Source organism: Molothrus ater, chromosome Z, assembly GCF_012460135.2.
Source record: "Molothrus ater isolate BHLD 08-10-18 breed brown headed cowbird chromosome Z, BPBGC_Mater_1.1, whole genome shotgun sequence".
Lineage (NCBI taxonomy): Eukaryota > Metazoa > Chordata > Aves > Passeriformes > Icteridae > Molothrus > Molothrus ater.
Window position 1 is genome coordinate 12,080,320 of NC_050511.2, and position 23,132 is coordinate 12,103,451.

Below are 23,132 nucleotides of genomic sequence, written 5' to 3' on the forward strand. Positions count from 1 at the left end.
GAATTTTCCTAAAGAGGCTACTTTGAAGATTTCCCATGCCAGCCACCAACCAAAAATTAAGAGAAACAAAGTTAATTTGTTTCTAAACATTTATTCTATGCAAAGTATAAACACACATATGGTTGGGAATGTTGAGTATTTTAGGAATCCTGGAAACTCCTGAAAAAGCAAGCCAAACGTGTCCTGGGCTGCATCCAGAGCCCCGTGGGCAGCAGGGCAGGGAGGGGATTCTGCCCCTCTGCTCTGCTCTGCTGAGACCCACCTGGAGCACTGCATCCAGCCCTGGGCTCCCAGCACAGGAGGGACAGGGACCTGCTGGAGCCAGCCCAGAGGAGGCCATGAAGATGACTAGATGTTGTATTGCACTAAACAGTTATTTAGTTGTTTGCACTGGGTGTTTGGTAATTTGCACTGTTCACATGATTTGTATCCTATGACCACACAGTCTCCCCCTCCTTCCCTCCCCCCGGCAAGTGTCAGCACTGGGGGTCTCTTCCGGGGTTACCCCTCCCCTCGCCCCTCCTCACTTGTATCCCATTGGCTGTAGTCCTTCTCCTCCAGCCCCTTCCCGAGCTCTTAAAGCCCCCTAGAGGAAGCTGGTTGGCCTCTTTCCCACCTTGGAAAGTAAGGTAGGACGTTGGTGCCCACGTGGAGAAGAGCGCTCCTGGTCCTTTGCCTTTGTCCCTGTAAGATTGCGTGGGCTGGGGTCCTTAGCTCGCCAGATTGGACCCAAACAGCCCGCCCAGACACAGAGTCTTACAGCTAGAGGGATGGAGAACCTCTCCTCCAAGGACAGTCTAAGAGAGTCGGGATTATCCAGCCTGGAAAAGAGAAAGCTCTGGAGGGACCTTAGAACTCCTTCCAGTACCTGCAGGGGCCTCACAGGAAAGCTGGAGAAGGATTTTTTACAAGGGCAGGGAGTGGTAGGAAAAGGGGCAATGAGATAAACAGAAAGAAGATCAACTCAGGCTAGATATAGAGAAGAATTTTTTTCTGTTGAAGATGGTGAGTGAGTCACAGCCAGGTGAGAGGCTATGATCACAAAACCACCAAAAACTAACAAAAAACCCCTAAGGAATAGCAGAAATGAGGCAGGCTGGATAAAGAAAAAAATTTGCCAATGTCTTCCTTTTCCAAAGTTTCAAGTTCTGCAATTTTGTGCTTGAGGAAAATCTTATGTTCAAATTTGAACATAAGCATTAAGTTCTCTTTCAGCTTTGCAAGAGAAACTTCAGCCTTGAAAAACTAAGCAATTAAATTGTAAACCAGTTTGGATTAATAAAACATATACAGTTGTATTTAGACTACCTTTACTAGGATATTAGAGAAAATTTGTTTATAAAAGGTTGCAATGACTTAACAGATTTTTATTAGTTTGATCCTCATAACTTCTATGACAGGAGACCTCCTCAAGGGTTTTTTAATGTCTATTTCAAGATTTCTTTAAATTAAATTGACTATCTGCTTCTCTTAGAAAAAGACCTTCTAAACTGTTTCCTTCTCTTCAGCCCTAAAAGGGGTATCGTAGAAGAGAAAGTGCAAAAAAATTTGAGTCCATGGAAGAAGCTTGGTTAAGAGGTCACTCTTGATGATCTTCTCACGTGTCCCAAGTGCTTTTTCTCTCTGCTGTGGCTCTGCAGGAGCAGCTCTGCCTGCCCAGGGTGTGAGTTCAGTGCTGACATCCTGACTGGGAGCTCTTTGAAGCCTCCCCACCCTTGTGTTACTGATTTGTGATGCTGGGGATCTGGAGCCACATCAAGAAAGCATTTCCTTTACCACTGTTAAAATGAGATGGACTGAATGCTTTCTCTTCTTTCTCACAGATGGCCATGGGCATAATGAGATTTCCACACTTGGCTAAACCAGTATTTTTCACAGTATTTTTCCACCAGGAACAGAAAGTGCTTCCTGATGATTTGTTTGCTGCCACTCTGAAGAAACACAGTATTACACTTTGGGGAAAGTCACAGTTTCATGCTTCGATTGGCTCTTCAAAGGCATTGGCCCCTTTCACTTGAAGATGATCAAACCCAATCCTGAGTTTTGCACTCTGGTCAGCCCTGTAGGAAAAGCTGATGCAGATTCTGAGGATTGCTAAAAAAAAAACATGGCCAGTTTGGACCTCTGAGCCTAGAGGACCTGTCAGTTCTATCCCAGGATGTGTGTAATCCTGTAACAGTCTCCCTCTGAACTTTATTTTTTGATGCTTGCCAAGATGTAGCTTCACTTGGAAACATGAAATTTTTAGGGTTCTTAACTATTACAGTTTGGGGTGACAGTAATTAACCACTGGAAATCAATACACCTTTGACTTCCATGACAAATTTGTATTTCTTCACTACAAAATAAAAACTACAGCTGTTGGGAAAAGTCACCACAGCTGCATCTGTGATGATGCAAAAGACATCACAACTGCTTGATGGTCATTGAGCACAGGGGAGATTTTTCTACAAACCCCTGGGGGTTGCTGGAGGAGCTCTAAACAGCAGCATCCTGCTGGAGGAACAGTGATATTGTTTTTACCCCTGTAAGTACTTGCCCTTTGTGTCTCACTGTGCTGCCTGACTTTCCTAACAAAAGTCTATTTTTCATTTTCATTTCTGACTATTTGTAGCTCTTTCTATCAATTACTCAAACTCCTCTAACATTTTCAAAACTACTGCACAAATAGGCTGGGTTTAAAATATGACAGTAGTGCACATTTACACATACAGTCCTAGTGGTACACAGCAATAATTATAAGTGCTACATGTGTAAATCACTTATAGCAGAAACAAGTAAAATCACTTTTATTCAACAAGTTTATCACAACCCTTATGTTATAAAAATAACTTCATAGTATGTTAAATATTAAATACAAAACAGTTGTACACTGCTTTTAAATAAAAGAACATTTTGTGTGTGTTTTATATATGTTTCTATATAAAGCAGCTGACCCAGACCTGTTTAAGACTGTGGGTCTGCCTTTACCAACTATATTTAGTTCTTCTTGACCTGAAGACATATGGAAGGAAAACTACATTTTAAGGAATTCAGCTTCATCTAGGCAAGGCTAGAAACAGTGAGAGTTTCCATGCTGCTTAAGAAGGAAACCAATGCAGGCCTCAATCCATTTTAAGTAGAACAATTACTAATTTTAAAAACCAAAACCCAAACACCAGCAAGTATTTGGAAGAGCACAGTGGCTCTGAACTATTCACTTGTCTTCCACATCTGCTATCATAGCCTCAACTGCATTCCAGTCCAGCTTGCTGAGGATGCTGCCTGTGCTCTCAGAAGCACTGTCAGTGCTGATGCTGCCCAGAGGAGAGAAGCTCATGCTGTGCACTGCAGAGGCCTGTTGGGGCAAGAGAGGATGAACTGAACATTGTGCTTCATTCATGGACAGCAGAAATGATCCCACTCTTTTAAAACATGTCCAAATCCAGTGATGTGTCTGATTATTCTGCAACAAATGCAATCTGTTTTCCTGTTAATGCCCTCCCGCTGGTGTCTGTTGCTTGGGCAAGCAATGTGCCTCTACAGTTGTTAAAAAGAACATTCAATTTCAAGGCTCACAAGAATGACTGCAATTGTAAAAAAAAAAATAACATCGTTCTCCTGAAGCCCCACCATTTATGCCCCTCTGTATCTATCTCACCCACATATTTTGAATAGAGAACCCCATTTTAAATAAAGCAGAAGTAAACAAAGTGTTAAGTGGCAAATATCAAATAGTTTATAGAATAAGTAGGTACTCTACCTGGAAGATGGAGTCATGAGTATCTTGAAGTATTCTTTGGATATCATCAGGCACAGTCCAAGGGCTCACCACATCTCGATCAGTGTCAGGATCAACAGCCTCTGTCTGCACTGCAGTGGCAACTCGAGGAGGCTTTTGTGTTGAGCTTCCGCTGACTCTGCACTCAGCAGCTGAGGAGAAAACAGGCCAACCATAGCCCTGTAACGCTTCTTGCACTTTTCATCTCAATCTCTTGAAATGCCTTCAGGAATAGAAGCTTTCAGGTTCTAGGAACTGAAGCTGTGTGTAAATCTTTGTGAAAACAGCAAGCTCTGTTATCTAGAACTGATGTGAGTTTATGGTGAGAAAAGGCTGCTGGTTCCTTCCAGCCTCCTGCTCTGAACTGCCTTCCCAGGGCAGAACACAAAGTGGAACAGGACTATCCATGATGCCTATGGCTGTGTGGTGCCTCCAGGTTGTGTGGCGCTGTCCCCCACAAAAAGCACATTGCTTCCTTATTTGGCAGAGAACTAAACTAAATAAATTCTGAATTTGTGCCTCTTCAGAAGACATGGAACTTTGATGAAACCCTTAGCAGTGATGTGATATACTGGAAAAACAGATACAAGAAGGTACCAGGAAACCAGAGAAAGATCAACCTGAATATAGAGTTTAAAAAGTGAATATACCGAATGGAGAAAAATTACTTTTCCACATGAGTAGAGGCGATTCAGGAAATGTGTCTTTCTGCTTATCATTACTTCTCTCAATTTCCTATACTGCAAGTCAAATACACTGACCTTTGACTGTCCAAATTATGCCAATAGTGTAAGTCTGGTGTAAGGCAGAATAGAATCAGGCCACAGCATTTCCTAAGTCTCAGACTGATTCACTTCTCATTCTTTGATCAGAAATTCTGCTGCTGTTAACAAGTACTGTATCTGTTAAAGAATTTGATTAGGAACAATCTTTTTTGGATCCAGTCTTACAAAGACAGGCATGGGACAAAGTACCACTAAAATCCAAAGGGGATTTTTTGTAAGCTTAGTCAAATTTTTCTGTGCTAACATGGAATTAGGACAAAATAATATATTAGATGGATACTGTATAGAGGGATAACAAAGACAATTCCTATTTTAAAGAGCTCAGAGATTCAGCAGCATAGAAAGGCAAGGGAGAGACATAATTCTTGTGTCCTGATCTGCAATTAACTTTCTCTCTGTGGGTTTGAATTGAAAGATAAAAGACTCTGTCCCTCTGATTTCACAACATGTGTTTCAGGAATTCACCAAAATCTAGCACACTTATTTCAGTAATCTTGAAACTGTCACCTGGCTAAAACTATTCAGAAGGTAAACAGAGGTGATTAAAATATTTCACAAGTTTCCAATTAAAAGGTTTTTTAAGTGGAGAAAAAATAATGAATTTTATTCTTCTAAACAAATGCTGTATCTGCATCTTATTCCCCCCCTGTATTATGCAGCATTATAGCATTGTTCTGTGTAACTTACAGTGTCTGGACTTAACAGGACCATTTGTAGCATTTCTCAGTCTTCTTCTGGAGATATTTTTCTGAAGAAGCATACAGGCATTTCCTGTAAAGAGAAAGTAAGCATTTTCTTTTTTAAATGCTGATCAAATATACTCAAAGATGCTTAAAATTTTTATCTACAAGTTTGCTGCCTGGATTACATGGTACTCTTGCTATGGCAATTTAAACTACTTTGGATTTAAAGAGAAGTGATAAGAAAAGGTAACTCTCATCATTTAGCAAAACAATAGCAGCAAAACTGCAAGCGCCTTAAGACAGGAAACATCCAGGTTTATAAATCTGATTTTTTACACAGATATCCCTCCCAAAAATCCAGCAGTCACCTGAAGATCCTCTTCAGTATGTGCCTTCATAAAAAAAGTTCTGTTCTTACCCCTGGACTGTGTTAAACCAAGAGCTGGGGTGAAACGTTGAACTTTTTGACCAAAGCCAGGTTTGGCAGCAGTTCTGCTCCTTTCTGCCAGAACAGGACTGTGCAGATGCCCTCTGCAACAAGACAAAAAGACCAACACAACAAAGCTTAAATACTTGCTACTGTGTACCATACACCCTTCCTCCACACAGGTCAGACCTCGCAGGGCATATTCAGAAGAGACATAAAAGCCAGAGGAATCACATTCAGCCCAGTGAGCTGAGGACCAGCATCACACACTGCTTGTGGGGCCAGTAAGCCTCACCAGAATCAGAACTGCTGCGATCACAGTGAAGACACATCAAACTGGCTTCACAGAGAGCCAGTTTAGGTCCAACAAAATTTTTTAGTTGGTAGCTCCTGCCACTCCTAAGTGGATTCCTGCATGATGTTCCTTAGCATGTCTGATTCTGGCTGGGCTGATGCACTTAAACTTCTCTTGAACACACCCAGCAGGCTCTGCACAGCACTGACTACATTCAGTTTAATGTTGTGTGCTGAAACTGTAACCAAAAAAGGTACTGTACTGAAAAAGAGAAGCAGAAATATTAAATTACAGGATTACCCTGTAAGTACAAAGTTCTCCCTATTACCCTGTAAGTACAAAGTTCTCCCAAAGTTCTCTCCATATCTCTCCTATAAAAAGCAAAAAATTATATATATAGGAAGAAAAACTACAATGCAATATGCACCTGTATCAGATATATACACATGTAGCATTAATTCCATCAAACTGAGTAAATGTATCAGTTCACAACACTCAGATACCCTCATCTCCCCAAAAGGCAATAAACACAGTGCAAAAGTCAGAAAAAGTAAAATCCTAAGTGATGAAAAATTAAGAAAGAGAACAAGTCTAGAGTTTGCACAGTAGAATTTTTATTTGCTTCTTGCTTGCTGTTAGATGCTCTTTGGGCCTACACTGCTGTTTATAGTCCAGTGGCACTCATGGAATCACTGAGGTTGCAGAGGACCTCCCAAGATCAAGGACAGCCTTTGATGGGATTACAAGCTGTCAACCAGACCCCAGCCCCGAGTTCCATGTCCAGTCACCTCTAAAGGATGGTGACTCCACCACCTCCCTGGGCAGCCTGTTTCAGTGTTTAAGCACCCTTACTGTAAAGGAACTGATGTCAGTAGAATGGGTTAGAACACTGCTTACAGCCCAACTCCTGAGCTGGTGTATTCAGTGCTCTAAAAGGCATTTTTAGGGCTCCCTCCAAGATTTGCAGTACTGGTTTTAACAAGCCTGGAACAGGGACTTGAGAGTCTCTGATCCAGACAAATTGTATCTTTGATTCCACCAGCATATGACTTTCCTCTCAAGCTATTCCTGTCTAAACTTGCTACAAAATTTGGAGGGTAGTAAAGACACCAGTAGAACAGAGCAGGTTTAATGCTTAAAGTGTTACCCTGTACTAGATGCCATCTTCCTCCTTCTGTAAGCTTGAGCTGATCTTGTGCTGGACAAGGTCCTGTGATCACTTGCTGGTGATGCCACTGTTTCAGATAACATTTCATTCATCAGAGAAAGTGCCTCTGATACTCTGATTCTGTGATGCTCAGACAGCAGGGCTCTGCAGAGAAATAATAAAACACATTACCTCATGCTGTCACTCACTTCACTGCAGCTGGCCTATGAGTCCTGTAAGGCTACATGAAGAACATTTTTACAAGATTTCACAGAAAATATACTAAGCCTTTTAAGAGATCATTAGCAAAATGTTAGAACATTTCTTACTGAAGGGTTTGAGAGCATGAATGAGTAAATGTTGGGGAAAGAAAACAAACAATGATATTTGGAAAGCAACAAATATAGTTAAAGGATAAAAATGTTCAGAGTTTCCCTAAATGGTAATGTGAAAAGCAAATGTGAATTATTCATGCTTTTGGTTGAAATTTCATTCATATCTGAAGTTTCATAAGCAATATAGCTACAACGATTTCTACATCTTCCTCAGGACTGGAAAACTAATACAAAAATAAGGATTTAAAAGCAACTTACTTGTCTTTTTCTTCTTTCTTTTTCTGGAAGACTCTAATATCCTTTGAAGTAGGATTGTGATGCTGTTGAAAAAAGTATAAAAATCTTTAACTAATTATGTACTGTGGTCTCATTCCAGTCTCTCACTCTCAAAATGTACTTACTTGACTTGAAAGTTACTGCTTAAGAAAGTCTTCAGAAAAAAAACACAATATGAAAGCATATGGTCCAACCAGGAAATTCAAGTAAGATTGTCTCTATAACTTTCCAGTCTCAAAAAACATACTGAAATCCTGCAGTCACATCTTCCATACCTCACATGCTTAAAATATTAACATTCCTAAGGAGACATCCTCACAGTCAAGCTCAAAGTTTCAAATGGGTTTACCTCCAGTTTCCTAAAAATCAGTGGTGTTCCTAATAACTGATATATAAAACAGAACAAGGTTGCACTTTGACCTGTGTTTGCTAGAGTACAATTTGAAGTCTTTAATTCTTCTTAAAAAAAAAATCTAAACCAAACCCAAACCACCCATTGAAAGCTGAGAATCCCTCCACTAATGATTTCAGGAGAAAAGCCCATAGCAAAAGCATCAAGTGTATATTAATGGGCTGACAGGAAAGGGAGAGAAGCAGGACCCATTTTTCTTAAATCACTTCTCTCCAGGCATGTGCAGAAGAACACCCAGTTCAATTGTTTAATCTTTTAGGGGAAATACCTTATTTCACATAGATCTGTTACTCTTTCTGAAAGTGAATACAGTTGAACTATTTAGTCACAGGGAACTTGTTATGTTACCTATTTTCTGCTTGGGAGTTAAAACAAGTAGAGATTCAGCCTGCAAGAAGCCAGCACATCCTGAATTCAACAAGTAAAAAGTATAGGAATATATTTGGTGTTGTTAGGTCTCATCTCCTGTAATTCCAGAGCTTCCTGTAACTCAGCAGGGTCTTTTCAGATCCTGAAGGCATCCAGATGGTGAATGCATATTTTAAGAGTAAATACCAATTGGAAAATCGGTCTTCTGAACTGCTTTTGTATATTTTTTTTAAATTTTCTATTATTTCTAGCACAGAAAAAATTCCAGATCAGGCCATAAATGTGTTTGTACTAATAAAATTAAAATGTAAAAAAATTTCTGAGAGTGGACTGTTCATTGAAATCAGCCTTCAACAAAATATTTTGTACGATACCTGACATATTTGGCATATTCTAGCATCTCTGCTGATCCCTTATGATTTTTGCATGCACCCCTGTGTGGGTGAATGGCAGTGACAGCTGCCCTTAGTATCCTGCCATGTTTGTAAAGGATGCTGGCATATGAATGCTGCTTTTTAAATTCTCTGGGAAGCATGTGGGAAGATGAAACAAGGTGTAAACGTATCTTAAGAACTGCTGTAGCTATCACTCCCTGGAAAACTCATCTCTCATCAGTGAATGCTGCAGCTGCATCCATCACAGTCGAGGGTCACCTGCATTACTCTCTAACAGTCACCTGCAGCCAATGGTCACCACTGCAGCCTCTGGAGAGCACTGGTGTATTCACTTACCTGACACAACTATGGCCAGCTCCAGTAAAATAAAATCATACATGTAGAAACCCTACATTACAATAGGGAAAAAAAACCCCACCACTCCCAGCCTTTACGTTATCTAACCTGAATAATCAACACTTGTATAATAACTAACAGTTACTCTTCAATACACCTGTTATTCTTACCACATTCTTTCTCAGGTTGAATGGATGATGTTCTTTCTGTCTTTGTTCATCTAGTTTCTTCAAATATTCTTTCATTCTTTCCTTTTGCTTTCTTTTCATCCATGTTTGGATCTCTTTCCTTTCCTTTTCTGTTCTTTGAGAATACCCAGAAGCAGAATCAAGGACCCTGAGGGCAGATGTAAACAGGAAATAATCTAGCATATCCTGTAAATTGCAAACAATGGCAACTACATGATATAACAAAAAACATTGAAAACCCTTTCAAATACTGACACAGCTGGAAGCATAAGTAACTAATAAGAGGGGAAATTTTCTTTTGCAAACTTTTACTAAATAAAATCCTGGTAAACAAGTAATTTCCAAGACATTTCCTAAAACTATTCTTTTACTTGTCAGCTACATTCAGATAATAGAACTAGAGCTTAAACTGGTGGGAACTGTGTCACTAATGCAACAGACTGGTGACTTGAACAGCTGCATATTTTTGTCTTGTCAGCAACTGATATCAGAAACTGCAGTAGGAAACAGCTGTCATTTTGACTTCTCTCAGGAAAGAGCACAGCTGATTTTATAACTGACAGTCAGGAAGGTGTAGAAATCTCCAGCAGGAAGAGGAGCATGATAAGCTGGAATCTGGGGCTCAAAGTTTCTGAAGCTGCTGTGCCACTGGCAGGAAATTTCTGTTCTGTCTTTCAGAACTGCTTTAAAAGACCTGAAGGTCTGAACTGAATCTGCTGTATAAAACCAGTTGTATAAAACCAGTGCTCCAGCCTATACCTAGCAGAAGAAGGAACAAGCAAACAGGAAGGAAAGAATTTCAAAACCAGAATACTAGAAAACAGTACATTTGACAATAATGACCAGTAGATTTGTGGCAATTACAAGCTCTAATACTAGTCCCATTAACACCAAACCACATGTTTGCTCCCATTGTTTACAGGGTGTGGACCACAGGAAAAACCAGGGTTAAAATGATTTAAGCAACACACAACAAAAACCAGCCATGGTATTACCTAAAGGTTTTCTTGGCCTGTGTTCTTGCAAAGCCCAGCTCCAGCAGAGAGGTGTCACTTTCTAGCACACAATTGTTCACCATATCAGTACCATCACTTGGACCAGTAATTTGCAGGAGATCTTCTAAAGATCTTGATGTTAGATAGGAAAAAAAACTTCTTACTAAATTAATGTAGAACATTCCTGTAAAAACAACAAGCTAAACCCCTTCCTTTTATACTTAAAACAACAATACCCAGGTTGTTTTACATAGAGCCTTTGGACTGAATATTCTTTTCCCACATCTCCACTAGGTTAGTACACTTGAGTGAGCTTTGATGAGGACAGAAAGAGCAAGACCTGACTGTCCCAACAGAGGGACAATCCACAACTGAAATGCTTGAGCTCTGCCGTGGTGTGTGAATATGGCTGGCCCACAGGAGGCTGAGCCTGGCAGACAGGAGCACCACAGGGTTTGTATTGCTGCCCATGAGGAGATAAGGTTATGGGGTACTACCAGTTTCAGTGGTACCCAAATCTCAATGACCTTCTGAGCAAGAATCAGTGTCAGTGAGAGCACAGCTTCACCTATATTCTCTCAAATTCTTTCCTCTCTTTCAATCAGTTGCTCCCAGTAAAAAACAAATCTCATAATTTAGGACTGCAAGCCATCAAGTGTCTGCTAAAGTTTTGCCTTACACCCATACTCCACCTTATGTAATCACTTCCTAATCTACTTCAGTCACAGCAACTAGTTCCACTTAAAATACCAGAAAAATAGGATAAACCATTCAGTTTACAGCTATGCTTCAAGCAAAGCAATAAAGATGGGTAATGGAGCAGAATGACCAGGAAGAAAGGAAACCAGCTAGTCTTTTCTACTGGATACAGAAGACTAACAGTAGCTAAAAGTGATAATATATGTCAGACCATTTTATTTTATGCATAGGCTCTTCCCAGTTTTGAAATCTTCAGTCTGTTGCTTTACACTTTTCACACAGTAAGATTTTAAAAACCTTCTGGTGATAGCTGGCCCTCGTGGAAAGCTACCCACAGCAGCTGCATGTATTTTGCTGAAAAAGTCGTTTACAAATAGGAGAAATAACAAATGCACACAGACAAGAGCACCATCTACATTAACAGCTCCAATACTTTTAATTAGTAAAGAACTTTGAATGCTTCTAGAGCTTTTGCGTGAAGCAAATCTAACAGGCACCACCAAAGTCAGAGTAAATGCCTGAAATTAGCTAACAAAAGGGATTTTACTCAGTTTGAAAATAAATGCTTCAATTTTTATAAAGTGATGATTCCATCCCTTCAGTCACCTTTTTGGTGAACTGTCAATAACACCAGTCTCAAAATACATACCCAGGACATAGATCTCTGCCTATGTGAGCACCTGAAACAGAAACAGTCCTTGTTAATAATATCTCTGCCCTTCTACACACACTAATCATATGTATGTTAAACAGCCTGTGGGATAAAATATAGAAACATGTCAAGAACAATTGACATTTGACAGTTGACATTAAAAATAAATTAATATGGTACATAAGCTTAACAGCCTGTGAAACAACACATCATTGACTGCCAGGTGAGCACAGAGGCTCCAGAGAGCATTAATTAACAGCTCCTGGCTTTTGTGGGTAGTTTGGCTGGGAAGATATTGTCACTGTTCACAGTTTTCTGCCATGACCAACTAACTGGAAATAGTCTGTTCCAATTAATTATACAGTGTTTCTTGGAAAATTAATGATTGACACTTACTTGAGAAATCCAGGTACTCAGAAGAAGCTTGGAATTCAGAAGATGCAACTGAAGAGCAGTATGGTTGTCTTGGAAGGAAGAGCACTGCTTCCTCTCCTAAACTAATCTCTCCATCTCAAAAAATTATAGTTGCAACTTAGTATCACCTATAGTTTTCTTAGCTTGGAAATAACAAATTTATACTTAGAAAACTCGATTACTCTTTTCAAAACTTAACTGGGTGTGTGTACTATTTGAGATTCACTAGTGCTGTATACAGACACAGGAACCATGTTTTAATACCTTTTAAGACAGATTGTTGTAAATGTGGCTATCAAATGCACATTCACATGTACAAAGCACATACCACTTTTGGGAGTCTGACTGCAAGCAGTGTAGGCAATACACAGAGAAAACAATACAACTGCATTTTTAACCTTAGGCAATAGGTTGCCAGCAGAATGATTTTTCGTCCTCCTTTTAATGCTACTGTAGTATTCATAATTGCAAAAATCAATTTATCCTCAGTTTTCAAAATGACTAGACCTCATACAATGATCTTTTAGGACACAGACAGTAGTTACTGTACAGAGAAATAAACCCATTGATTTTGCCAATGTAGGCTGGATTTAACAGAGAGATCATCTCTCTAGACAGAGGTAAATGACAGAGATGATCAAGACAGCTTTTGGAGGAAGCTTTGAGTGTTCTGTGATATCATAATCATTTATATTCACTTAGGTAAATAAGTACAAATCAGCACAGTGATGGGTTTCAGAAACAGACCCGATGCTGACTATTTTCTTTCAATAAGAGTGAATTTGAGTGCAGGTATGATTCAGTACTGAACTGTTTTCAAAACTTAGTGATGTTGTTATGTCATGTAACAAACTCATTATCACACATCAATGAAGGCATTCTAAATAATGCAATCTAGAAAGACTCATGCCTGACTTTAATGAGCTCATTCACATTATGTAACATCCTGTGTAACAGCCATGAGGAAGTACTACAGCATGAAGAAAAGGTTTACTTATTTTTAAAAGATGCAAAGAGGAAAAATATACAATAAAGATTATACCAGAAGGTGACTTCAGGCCACTGGGAAACTTAGACGCCAAGGCTGAAGAGGCAGAAGAGTGTGCATCCACTGTAGTAGAACTGGGCATAGGATATTTCAAGTTTAAGCTCTCCTTTTGATCATCTATAACATCTTCAAAACTCATGCCCATCAAATGATCTTCTGATTCTATGGAAAAAAACAAAATTGTACTTAGTGCGGATCAATGGCTAATCCTCAAAATGCAGAAATTATCGTATATCTTGGTTAGTGGCATTTTTAATTTATCTGTCACCTACAACAGCCTGGACCTGGATCAGCTGTGCCTCCCTAGAGAAGGGCACCTCCTGGGCTGTGCTGCGTGAACCAGTCCTGCACACACAAAGAAAATTACTGGACCAGGAGTTGCTCTGGGTGAGTTTAAAGGACATCCTAAATATTGTCTTACGTATGATTACAGATATAGCCATGATTTGATTCCACCACTTGGCTTTGCATTAACTCCATAAGTGGATTAGACAATGTTCTTGGCACAGCCCAGTAGCTATAAGTAGGTACTACATAGTTATTTGTTAGATAAACAATATATCATTCAATACATCTGCTCTAGTAAACAGTTAAGCTGATGTAAGATTTTAATAAAACCAGTAGATATGATAACTTGATACTCAGCTTGGCTACCTTTCATTTTATTTCTTTCTCTGGTATTTTTGATTTATATTTCAGTAACACCTTTAGGGATTGCATTAAATGTCTGTGGTAACTAGAAGTTATTTAATATGCATATTCCATGGTACATTTATTATCCTTCTGTTCACTGGACACATACCAGCACCAATGACTCCAGCAACTTCAGAGACTGCAGGATGAGCACCAAGGTCTGAATCAGCAGCCATTTCAAAATCTTCTATCAGCTTCACTAACTGTAAGTGAAACCCAAAAACTAGGTAATGATACTTCCTTCAAGGTATTCTGAGACTTATATCACACATATTTATGCCAAGTCCACTTTAAATATATTTTTCTTGTCAGAAGCTTTTGAACATTTTAATGCAGTTTTCTGACTGAAAACAAACAAAAATGTTCAGGAATCAAAGCAGCTCAAGTAGATTAATTTCATGTAAGAATTACAATCTTCTGGATACTTACTTTGAGAAAAATACATATAAACTCTATTATTTGTTTGAACAGTTTTACTTCTACCAATCACATTACGTTTAAAGTAGCTGAAGTTTTCCAATATATATTTTATCTAAAACCCACAGATATTAAAATACTTCCATTGTCTTCATAAGTTTGAAGTTTCAAACTAGAAAAGGAAAACTAAAACTAACCCAGAGTGATATATTTTACTGACCATTAGTCTCAAAAAGAACAAATCTCAAAACTGATATTACATATCAGTAATGAGAAATTGTTATAAAAGGAATGACCAACAAGTATGAACTTTAAATAAAAAAGACCAAAAAAGGGTTTTTCTTTAGGATTTGGCTAGATACCCAGAAGTTTTAAAACCCAGGTGCTATGAAATGCTGAAACAAATACAGGATATATCAAGATTTTTTTTCCCTACAGGCTTTTAAAAAAATCTGACTTAAATAACAACCTTGATGAAGAATGTAAGTGATTAAATAATCCACCTGAGTGTAATAACTGTGTGTAAGTGACACAATGAGGTCTTTACATTTCTGTGAATCATAGAATATCATGAGTTAGAAGAGACCTAAAAAATCCATCACAGCCCAATTTTATTTTAATTACATATTCCAGGATTTATAAAGATGGCAAAAATGCAAGTATTTTATGAAACAAATTGGATCAGGCTCCAGAAATAGTCACAAACTATTTTGCAGAGGTACAACTGCAGAAGTCTTTGACTAAAAAAGGTCTCCTGCTCAGCCTGAACTCAGTTACACAGAAATTAAGTATGTTCTGCCCATTCACTAATATCACCATTCTGGCCAACATTTGGTCCATTGTAAGCAACCATGTCAGCCAACAGATTCAGCACTAAATATGAAAGAACAATATATATACATATATGTAAAACTTGTATTAAAATATAGATAATATTTTATATATTATATATAATGTTACAAATATATAGTAAATATATATATATTATTCTCAATATCTTTCAACAGATACTAAGCAGATTTGAGAACACATCGTTCCAAAATGGAAGTTTTGTCTTTTGTTGAAAAAATGAACTGTTTAAAAACCAACAGTTAGCACTTACCATTTTGCTATTTCTGAAATCCCGCTCCATATTTTCCACTATGTTCTCTAGTACCCGTAATTGCATATCCATTTCCTTCTGCTTTGTGGAAAAGTATTCTTTTTCAATTAGTTTGGGTGGAAGCCCTGAAGAAGGAAGAGTTCCTCCATCTTCATGTGCTATGTTCCAAGTTACAATATCTGTAGCAGAATCTGACTTATCTTCCTTTTGCAATTTGTTTGACGCGTTCTTCTGCTGATCATCTTAAAATAAAATTGAAAAAAAAAAGAATACACCAGTATCATTGAATAAGCCACAAGCACCTAAATACTGCTTGCAATTAGGCATAAATGTGCCATACCTAATAGGGTGTTTTAGAAGGCAAGAATCAGTACAAAAGAAGTTAAATGTATCAAGGTTGATGTTTAAAAAACCTTGAGGTTAATTGGGAAAAGGCTGCAGATTTTCTGTGGGAGTATTACATCAAAAGAATATTACTTTTTCTTGGATTTAAAACTGAAATGGTTTACCTTGCTTCTGAAGTGCTCCAGGTAGAACTGCATTAGTAACAGAAGCTGCTGTGTGATGAAGTTTTGCAGTAGATGGAATTTCAAGCCTCTCATTCTGCTGTTCAGCAGCTATCTCTTCTGCAGACTCAGGTTTCATGGGCAAATTGCTAAGGATGTCACTGTCTTCAATGTCAATCACACTGATATATTCCCGTTTATGCTAAACAACAAGATAATGAAGAATTATACAGTATGTGTTTGGAATGAGCTGCTTATAGTGCATTGTTCACCATTTCCTGTGTTTACCTCTTGACATTTGCAGATGAAAGGCTTTTTGTTTTTGGAACAAAATAAATACAATCTTCCCTACCACATTACACAACTGACTCATGCAGATATAAAGAACCTAAATTCATGAAGACAAACAGTATACTTAAAATGCATTTAAGCCATATGTACATTAGATCACTAACCAAATCAGGTGCATCTGACAGAAGGGATGGTAAAGGTTTCTCATTCACTTCAGTGGGGAAACTCAGGTTTAAATACATGTCTGGCAGTAGTATCTCAGAGGAATTGGATGATTCTACAAGGAAATAATAATAGTCAGTATTATATTTACAGTAAAAGACACAAAAACTTCAGACTTTTAAGAAACAGCTCTGCATTCTCTAGAAGATAAGAAAAGCTTTGACTAAGCTGCCATCTAGATTGCTATTAATATCTAAGTCCCTCCTACTTAGGTAAAAAAAATCTGCATCTTTACTTAATCCAAAGAAATTAGATTACTCAGATAGAAACCTCTAATAAAACTATCCGCAAATGAGTCATGTGATATAGTGAAATTATCTTTAAATAGAAGAACATTGTTGAATTTTACAATAATGGAAAAATTAGTATGCTGTCTTGGTATCACAGGGAAAATATTTGGGTACTGAAATCTATGCAATGTATTTATGGAACAATGCTACTGCAGGCTCAATTTCGTGTGATCTGTTTTAACATCCCACTGATCAATTCATTTGTTCTACATTACACTAAATCTAAAGATTAAATGAGCACTAAAATCAAGCTAAAATCCACAAAATGAGGATTGGGTTTCAGAAAGTCAGATAAATTAGCATTGTTATTTGCACCCTGCATTAAGCTGTCTCAGATACAAAACCCATGTTAGAACACTTTTACAGACTTCCCAAACAACAAATGAAGTGGAGAAAGACTGCAGCCACACCTGATACAGGAACAGATGTGACCAGCTCGTTTTCTTCAACTTTGGAAACCTCATTTCCACCACTGATCCCATGATCCTGATGTGATTTGAGCTCTTGATTGGAAAAAAAAAAAAAAAAGAAGACCAGAATGTATAAGTTTACATAAAGAAAAGACACCAATGGCATAATCTGAGTGTACATTTCTGATTTGCCAGTTCACAGTCAAAGAAAAGTGGGGGAAGAGGAAAGGAAGCAATTTCAGTCAAGTGTGAAACATTGTCTAAAATGCATTTAGATAAAGTCAAGTTAAATTAAAACAAGCTTTCAGAAAAAGTTGCAGCAGAACAGACTTACAGAAAGCATGAAGAGACTCTTACATAATTGTGTCAGTAATATTTTTAATTATAATTATTTTAACTACTGCTTTATAATTTATATTCTGGTTTTTTCTAGTTTAATTCTTTTAGAAACAAGAAAACTGCACAAAAACCTGCTTTCTCTTTACAAACTTGCTGCATTTTGAAAACTCAAATATCACAACTAATCAAGATCAACACCAGAAACAGTTGGTTTCTGTAGATTACCTGTGTAGCACTTACCGGGACAAGTATTTGTACTTGCATCTTGAGTTTCTGCTGTTTTTTTTCCTACAGAAGCCAGATAATGTAGATCTGCAGAGGTAATACTTGCTTTATCCATTGCATCTAAAATGTGATAATACAAAATAGGTGTCTATTACTGATAAAAAAAAAATTGACATATTTGAAAGCAATGATACTAACTCACAACTACGGGCTCCAACATTTTCTTACTTGTATTTATGACAGATAATTTTCACTTGTCTCTAAGTATACCTCAAAAATTACTCCAAGAAAAGTTCATGCTACCAATTTTATGTGAATAAACAACTGACACAATGTTACACTGAATTACAACCAAGATTCAGTTTAGATATGTGATTTTAAATTAAATATATTTAATATTTAATATTTAATATAATATATATTATATAATATATATTTAATATATATTTAATATTTAATATTTAATACATTTAATATTTAAATTAAATATTTTAATATGCTGAACAGTAACAGTCTGTTTCACATTCTAAAAGGAGGGGAGGAATATTATGACACGTATGTCTTCATTTCTTTATTGTTGTTTCTACAAAGTTTGCATTTCTTTAAGGCCAACTTCTGCATTTTGTCCTGTGACAGAACTGAATATTGTCATGAATTAACATATTATAAAAAGAAGGTAATCTTTCCACAGGTCTGGTCTTCATATTGCAGGCTAGAAACATTGCATGTATTGAGTTTCTTTTACAAGAGCCTAATTTGTGTAATTAGAATATGCAGGCAAATAATGTTGGAATAATATATTTTTAAAATACAATAAAAATTTAGGAATGGAAATGTTTACAGAATTATTTTGATTAATCACATGAACAGAAGTCACTGTCAACCACAGGTAATTAACTTGACATACTGCTATATATTCATATTATTTATAAACTCTGTTGTTTATAAACATAAATACAAGATTATCACTCATTTTGAAGAAAAATCAAAATACTTCTAAAATTATTGTGAAAACTATTCTGAATCTTCAGATAATTTGCACAAGATTTTAAATTTGCCTGCACCTCTCTTCATACCAATCGCAAAAAAACTAGTATCTCCCAAAAATTCTGGATCTGGACACCTGTTGTACATCCTGAAAGGTCTGGGGAGAGATCCCATAAGACAGAAAGCTCTACTGAAAGCACACTATCCTAGTTTTTAACATGGAGATTATTGTAGAGTTTGACTGTGAATTCTAACAGACTAATGTTCCTTGATTATTTTTTTTGAGTACTCAAAACATTAAAAGGACTTGTACTTGCCCATTGACGTGAAAAAACCATCTTGAACATAAGATGCCAATTTTGGTTTGTGATCCTAATATAAGGAAAAAAAGAAATATCTTTAAAAAATAGTTCCAGTGCAGAGTAAAGGCTTTCTTGGTGATGTTAACTATCCAATATACCTCATATGAGTAATGATTTGGGAGAAAAAAAGAAATAACAGTCACTTACTTTCCTCAGTGCCTGTTTTAATTCCTCTGATCTATTCCAACTTAGTGGAATTTACTGACTATGTAACATTCTCTTAGGTACCTAAGGGTGACATGCAGTAACATAAATTCCTTATTCCTCTTTGAGTCTATCCTACCCCTGCTGAATCCTGAACATCTCCAGGTCTGGTGAGGACCTGCTCAACTCCAGCTGCTGTGCTGCAGTGAAGTCTTAGAGAAAGTATGGTATGGACCAGAAACACAGTTCTGGGTAGTGATCCAGCATTAAATTGGTAGTGTTCTAAGCTTGAAATTTGGTATTTGTTAGGATAACCCCCAAAAGATATCAAAAAGGCCTAATCAAAACCCAGCTTGATGAAGGCTTTTTTTTTTCAGAGTCTGAACAGAGACAAACCTGAGATTCCAATGCTGCACATCCTTACACTTATATTGTCATACATCCAGGCCTACATGGAAAGAATAATGCCTGGGTCACTTTGTCACTACTAGGAATTTTTTTTTTCATTTTTAACATTTTTATAGGTATTTACTACAAATGTACATGCAGACTTACAGCCTATCAAAACAAGTTCACATTCCAGAAAAAAAACCAACAACTCTGGAACCTTTTATAAAAATCAATCTCCAGTTTAGAGAAAATGCAAGTATATGAATTAAAAATATGCATACTGTTTGTAGGCTAGAGCCTGGAAGAGAAGTATATTATTGTTTAGTTTATATTTTTCTCCTTTCTTTTCTGCTAATACTTGAGTGGAAAAGATAAGAGCTAAGAAAGAACTATAATTCTATACCCCAGTCTCTGATTCAGAAGGCACTGCTGTGTCACTAATACTGATGATGGAGTCATCTGGACAGAAGGACACGCCTGGTTTCTTCTTTTCCTCCTTCTCTTTCAGTTGCTTCTTACCACGTCTCTTTTTACTGTTAACATATTAATTACAGGTAAAGAGGAAGAAGTGCTTTGAAATAATAACAATACCTATGGTTGTTTTCTAGGAAAGATTACTATTAAGAAATAAACTCTGAAATAAAGATTGGAAAAGATCAACAGCTGCTGCATATAGATCAGTTCAAATCACAATTTCTGCCTGCTTGAAAACTACTTGAAAATGTTGTTGGAATGCATAGAAATACCAGCAATTACACTAAAATCTACTAATTGTCTAATACACTACTATTAAATATAACAAACCTCATAATACTTCACATCTGTATCTTGTGTATAATTAATAATTTCTACACAAAATGCCCATAAGGAATCTATAAGAAGCAAACTTCAATTACACAGCAGTAATTTTCTTACGACTAGGTGACAAATAGATTACACAACAGCAACTATAGTTTCTTCTTTAATATGTGACAAGTAGATTATATGACAGCAACTACAGCTTGAAGCACTTATATAGATACTATTAAAATGTATTCTAACTGTATCTGCAGTTACTTGCGTGGCAAGTTTTCACTTCAATAGTGAAAAACTCGTCTTGAGCCTCTGCTCCAAAATGACATAACTGAAAGAAACCAAGTATTCTATTCCAGAACATTCTATCAGCATTCTATAAGAACTGAGTAAAGATATGTAAGCAGCTTAAACAACTGTTCCAACTGTTTGTGAAATCAATTAACATCACATAGATCAAATTTTCTAAGTTATAAATAACATACCTAGCAAAAAAACCTACAACTCAGGTTCAGCAGGAATTTTGTTAATCACTGTCTCTATTAAAAACAGCCTACATATTTAATTACATTGAAAGAGCACATAATTCTTTCTTTCTTGAATATGACAGTGACAATATGCAGCCCAGACAGCAGTGCTGTGTAATATTCACTGTGTAAGGAGTGAGCATTTCATTAAGAGTGTATAGCAAACATTCAGAAGACAACAAGACTTCAAAACACAGATAGTGGAATGAAAAACATTTCCACTTGAATCTTCTTCCTATCAATCTCCTAAGAGCAAGAACTCCTCACATCCTGATGATACACTTCTGCTGTATCTTTACTAACATTTGCTATTTTATTCTTTGCAGAGAGAATACACTCCCTCTGATGCCAAAGCTAGAAAGTACAAGTCACCAGTTAATCTATCAAAATGAAGTTCCACTTTAAAAATCTGGCTTGCCTTTTTCTTTTGTTCTGCACATCTCTAAGTTCAAATGGTTCAACATCAGTTCTTAGTAGCTGGATAGGTTTGGTTTGGTCTTGTCCAAAGGAGCTACTGGGCACAGAATGATGCTTGTGGCATTGCTCAAATGCAATGAGATCTCGAAGTGGGATGAGATTTGGTGCCTAAGAGGGTTCAGAAAGAGAGAAAGACAGAAAATGGGGAGGGGAACTCCAGTCAGATTGGATGAAGAAAGTAAGTCCAGTTTGGATTTCAGTTACACAAACAAAACTCCTGTAACATTTTGTAAAGAATATGGAAATGGAGTATTAATAGCATCAGAACAGAACCTCTGCCAATATGTATATGTGTAAACTATTTTCTGAAAATTAAAAGGTATGAATTTTCTCCACAGAACATATTTCACTAATATTTGCATTTCTTGTGTAGGTAGTTCAGGGTGAAGTTAGGAACCATCCACTGTAGACAAGGACTGAAGAAGCACCTTTCAAGGAAAAGCATTTCCATTCTTCTCAACTGGGATATGCAAGCATGTAAGTCCATAAGAAAAAACATTTTTCAAAACATTGGGTATTCAGCATCCATAACATTTTCTTACCAAGCCTTTTACCATTCTATTTCTGCCCTGCAAAACAGGATTTTTCACCACATTCTGTTTCTGTAAGTAATTCTATTATAATCTCTCTAGGAAAAAACCCTATTTTTTTACCATACAAATATTGTCCAGTATTTTAGATAGTAAATTCTTCACACTTATTACCAGTGTACTGAACATTGATGAGCTATGGAATGTAGAATCAATTTAATGTAGTTATCAACACTTTCAGGCTTGCAGTCTGTCTCATATTGACATGTCAATAAGCAGGTACCCTTTCTAGATCCCTCCTGGCATCTGTACTGAACAATTTCAAATTCAAAGTCTGTAAAGATGAAATTACTTGTGGTGACTAAGAAACCATGAAATTGACAAAACATTACAACTTAGAAAAGTATATTATTAAAATCCAGTACCTTCTTTTTCTGAGGTAAATTAATCTGAAGTAGTGACATTCTTGCATCCCACTGTGTTTCTCTGGAGTCAGCATCCTTTGCTGCAGGTTTAACAGGTATTAAAGTAGTAGTGATTGGCTGCCTTACAGCTGATGGAACTCTAGGTACTGGGTCAAGTTGCAAGTGCAACAGTGGAATAGCAGCCAGGTTCTGAGTGCTTGGTGCTTTGAACATATTCACATTTTCAGGGAACTGTAGCTGAGGCGAATCTTCTTGCTGTCCTTCACACTGATCTGAATTCAGATATTTGGGAGGACCCTCACACACTGTTTCTGCCCATCTCTCCTTTTCCTCATGCTTTTGTCTTGAAATCTCAGGGTTGTATCTACTTCTGTGGAAATCTTCCTCTGCCTTACTCTTTCTTGGTGCGTATGATGACTGATGGTCCCATAAGGAATCTGATGAACTCCAAGCTACTCGTGGTACTGGGGGTAGCCTGGCAAACGCTGATGACATTTCTGTTGGATGTAAAAATGCTGGTTTGATATGACAACTTGATTCCAGCTTAAGCAAAGGAAATCCATTTGAGTAACTAGTTTTTTTTTCAACAGGGATAAGCTTCACTTTTTTTTGGATGCCTGAAGAAGAAGCTAGGAGATGAAGTGGTTTAGTAGGCACTGAAGAATGCAAATCTTGGGATAGTGACATTAATCCTGTTTCCTTGCTGTTGCTTTCAAATAATGTCAAAGAGGCACTCTTATCCAGATGATTCTAAATGAGAAAAGCAAACAAACCAGTAGTTACATAT

General features: G+C 37.2%; 1 protein-coding gene across 1 annotated transcript in view; it reads right to left on the reverse strand.

The window, feature by feature from the left end:
• Positions 1–2,754: 2,754 nt before the first annotated feature.
• Positions 2,755–23,132, reverse strand: part of CPLANE1 (ciliogenesis and planar polarity effector complex subunit 1) — a 59,634-nt gene continuing 39,256 nt past the window's right edge. The window contains exons 35-54 of the mRNA XM_036403481.1: positions 22,346–23,095; positions 21,332–21,498; positions 19,998–20,127; positions 19,016–19,070; positions 17,727–17,831; positions 17,148–17,240; positions 16,390–16,502; positions 15,938–16,136; positions 15,429–15,670; positions 14,019–14,112; positions 13,211–13,378; positions 11,752–11,782; positions 10,404–10,535; positions 9,391–9,556; positions 7,691–7,752; positions 7,098–7,262; positions 5,647–5,759; positions 5,233–5,316; positions 3,743–3,912; positions 2,755–3,337 (exon numbers count right to left, since the gene is read on the reverse strand). Coding sequence (XP_036259374.1) covers positions 3,197–3,337; positions 3,743–3,912; positions 5,233–5,316; positions 5,647–5,759; positions 7,098–7,262; positions 7,691–7,752; positions 9,391–9,556; positions 10,404–10,535; positions 11,752–11,782; positions 13,211–13,378; positions 14,019–14,112; positions 15,429–15,670; positions 15,938–16,136; positions 16,390–16,502; positions 17,148–17,240; positions 17,727–17,831; positions 19,016–19,070; positions 19,998–20,127; positions 21,332–21,498; positions 22,346–23,095 — 3,180 coding nt within the window. The 3' untranslated portion in view covers positions 2,755–3,196. The remainder of the gene's footprint in view (positions 3,338–3,742; positions 3,913–5,232; positions 5,317–5,646; positions 5,760–7,097; positions 7,263–7,690; positions 7,753–9,390; positions 9,557–10,403; positions 10,536–11,751; positions 11,783–13,210; positions 13,379–14,018; positions 14,113–15,428; positions 15,671–15,937; positions 16,137–16,389; positions 16,503–17,147; positions 17,241–17,726; positions 17,832–19,015; positions 19,071–19,997; positions 20,128–21,331; positions 21,499–22,345; positions 23,096–23,132) is intronic.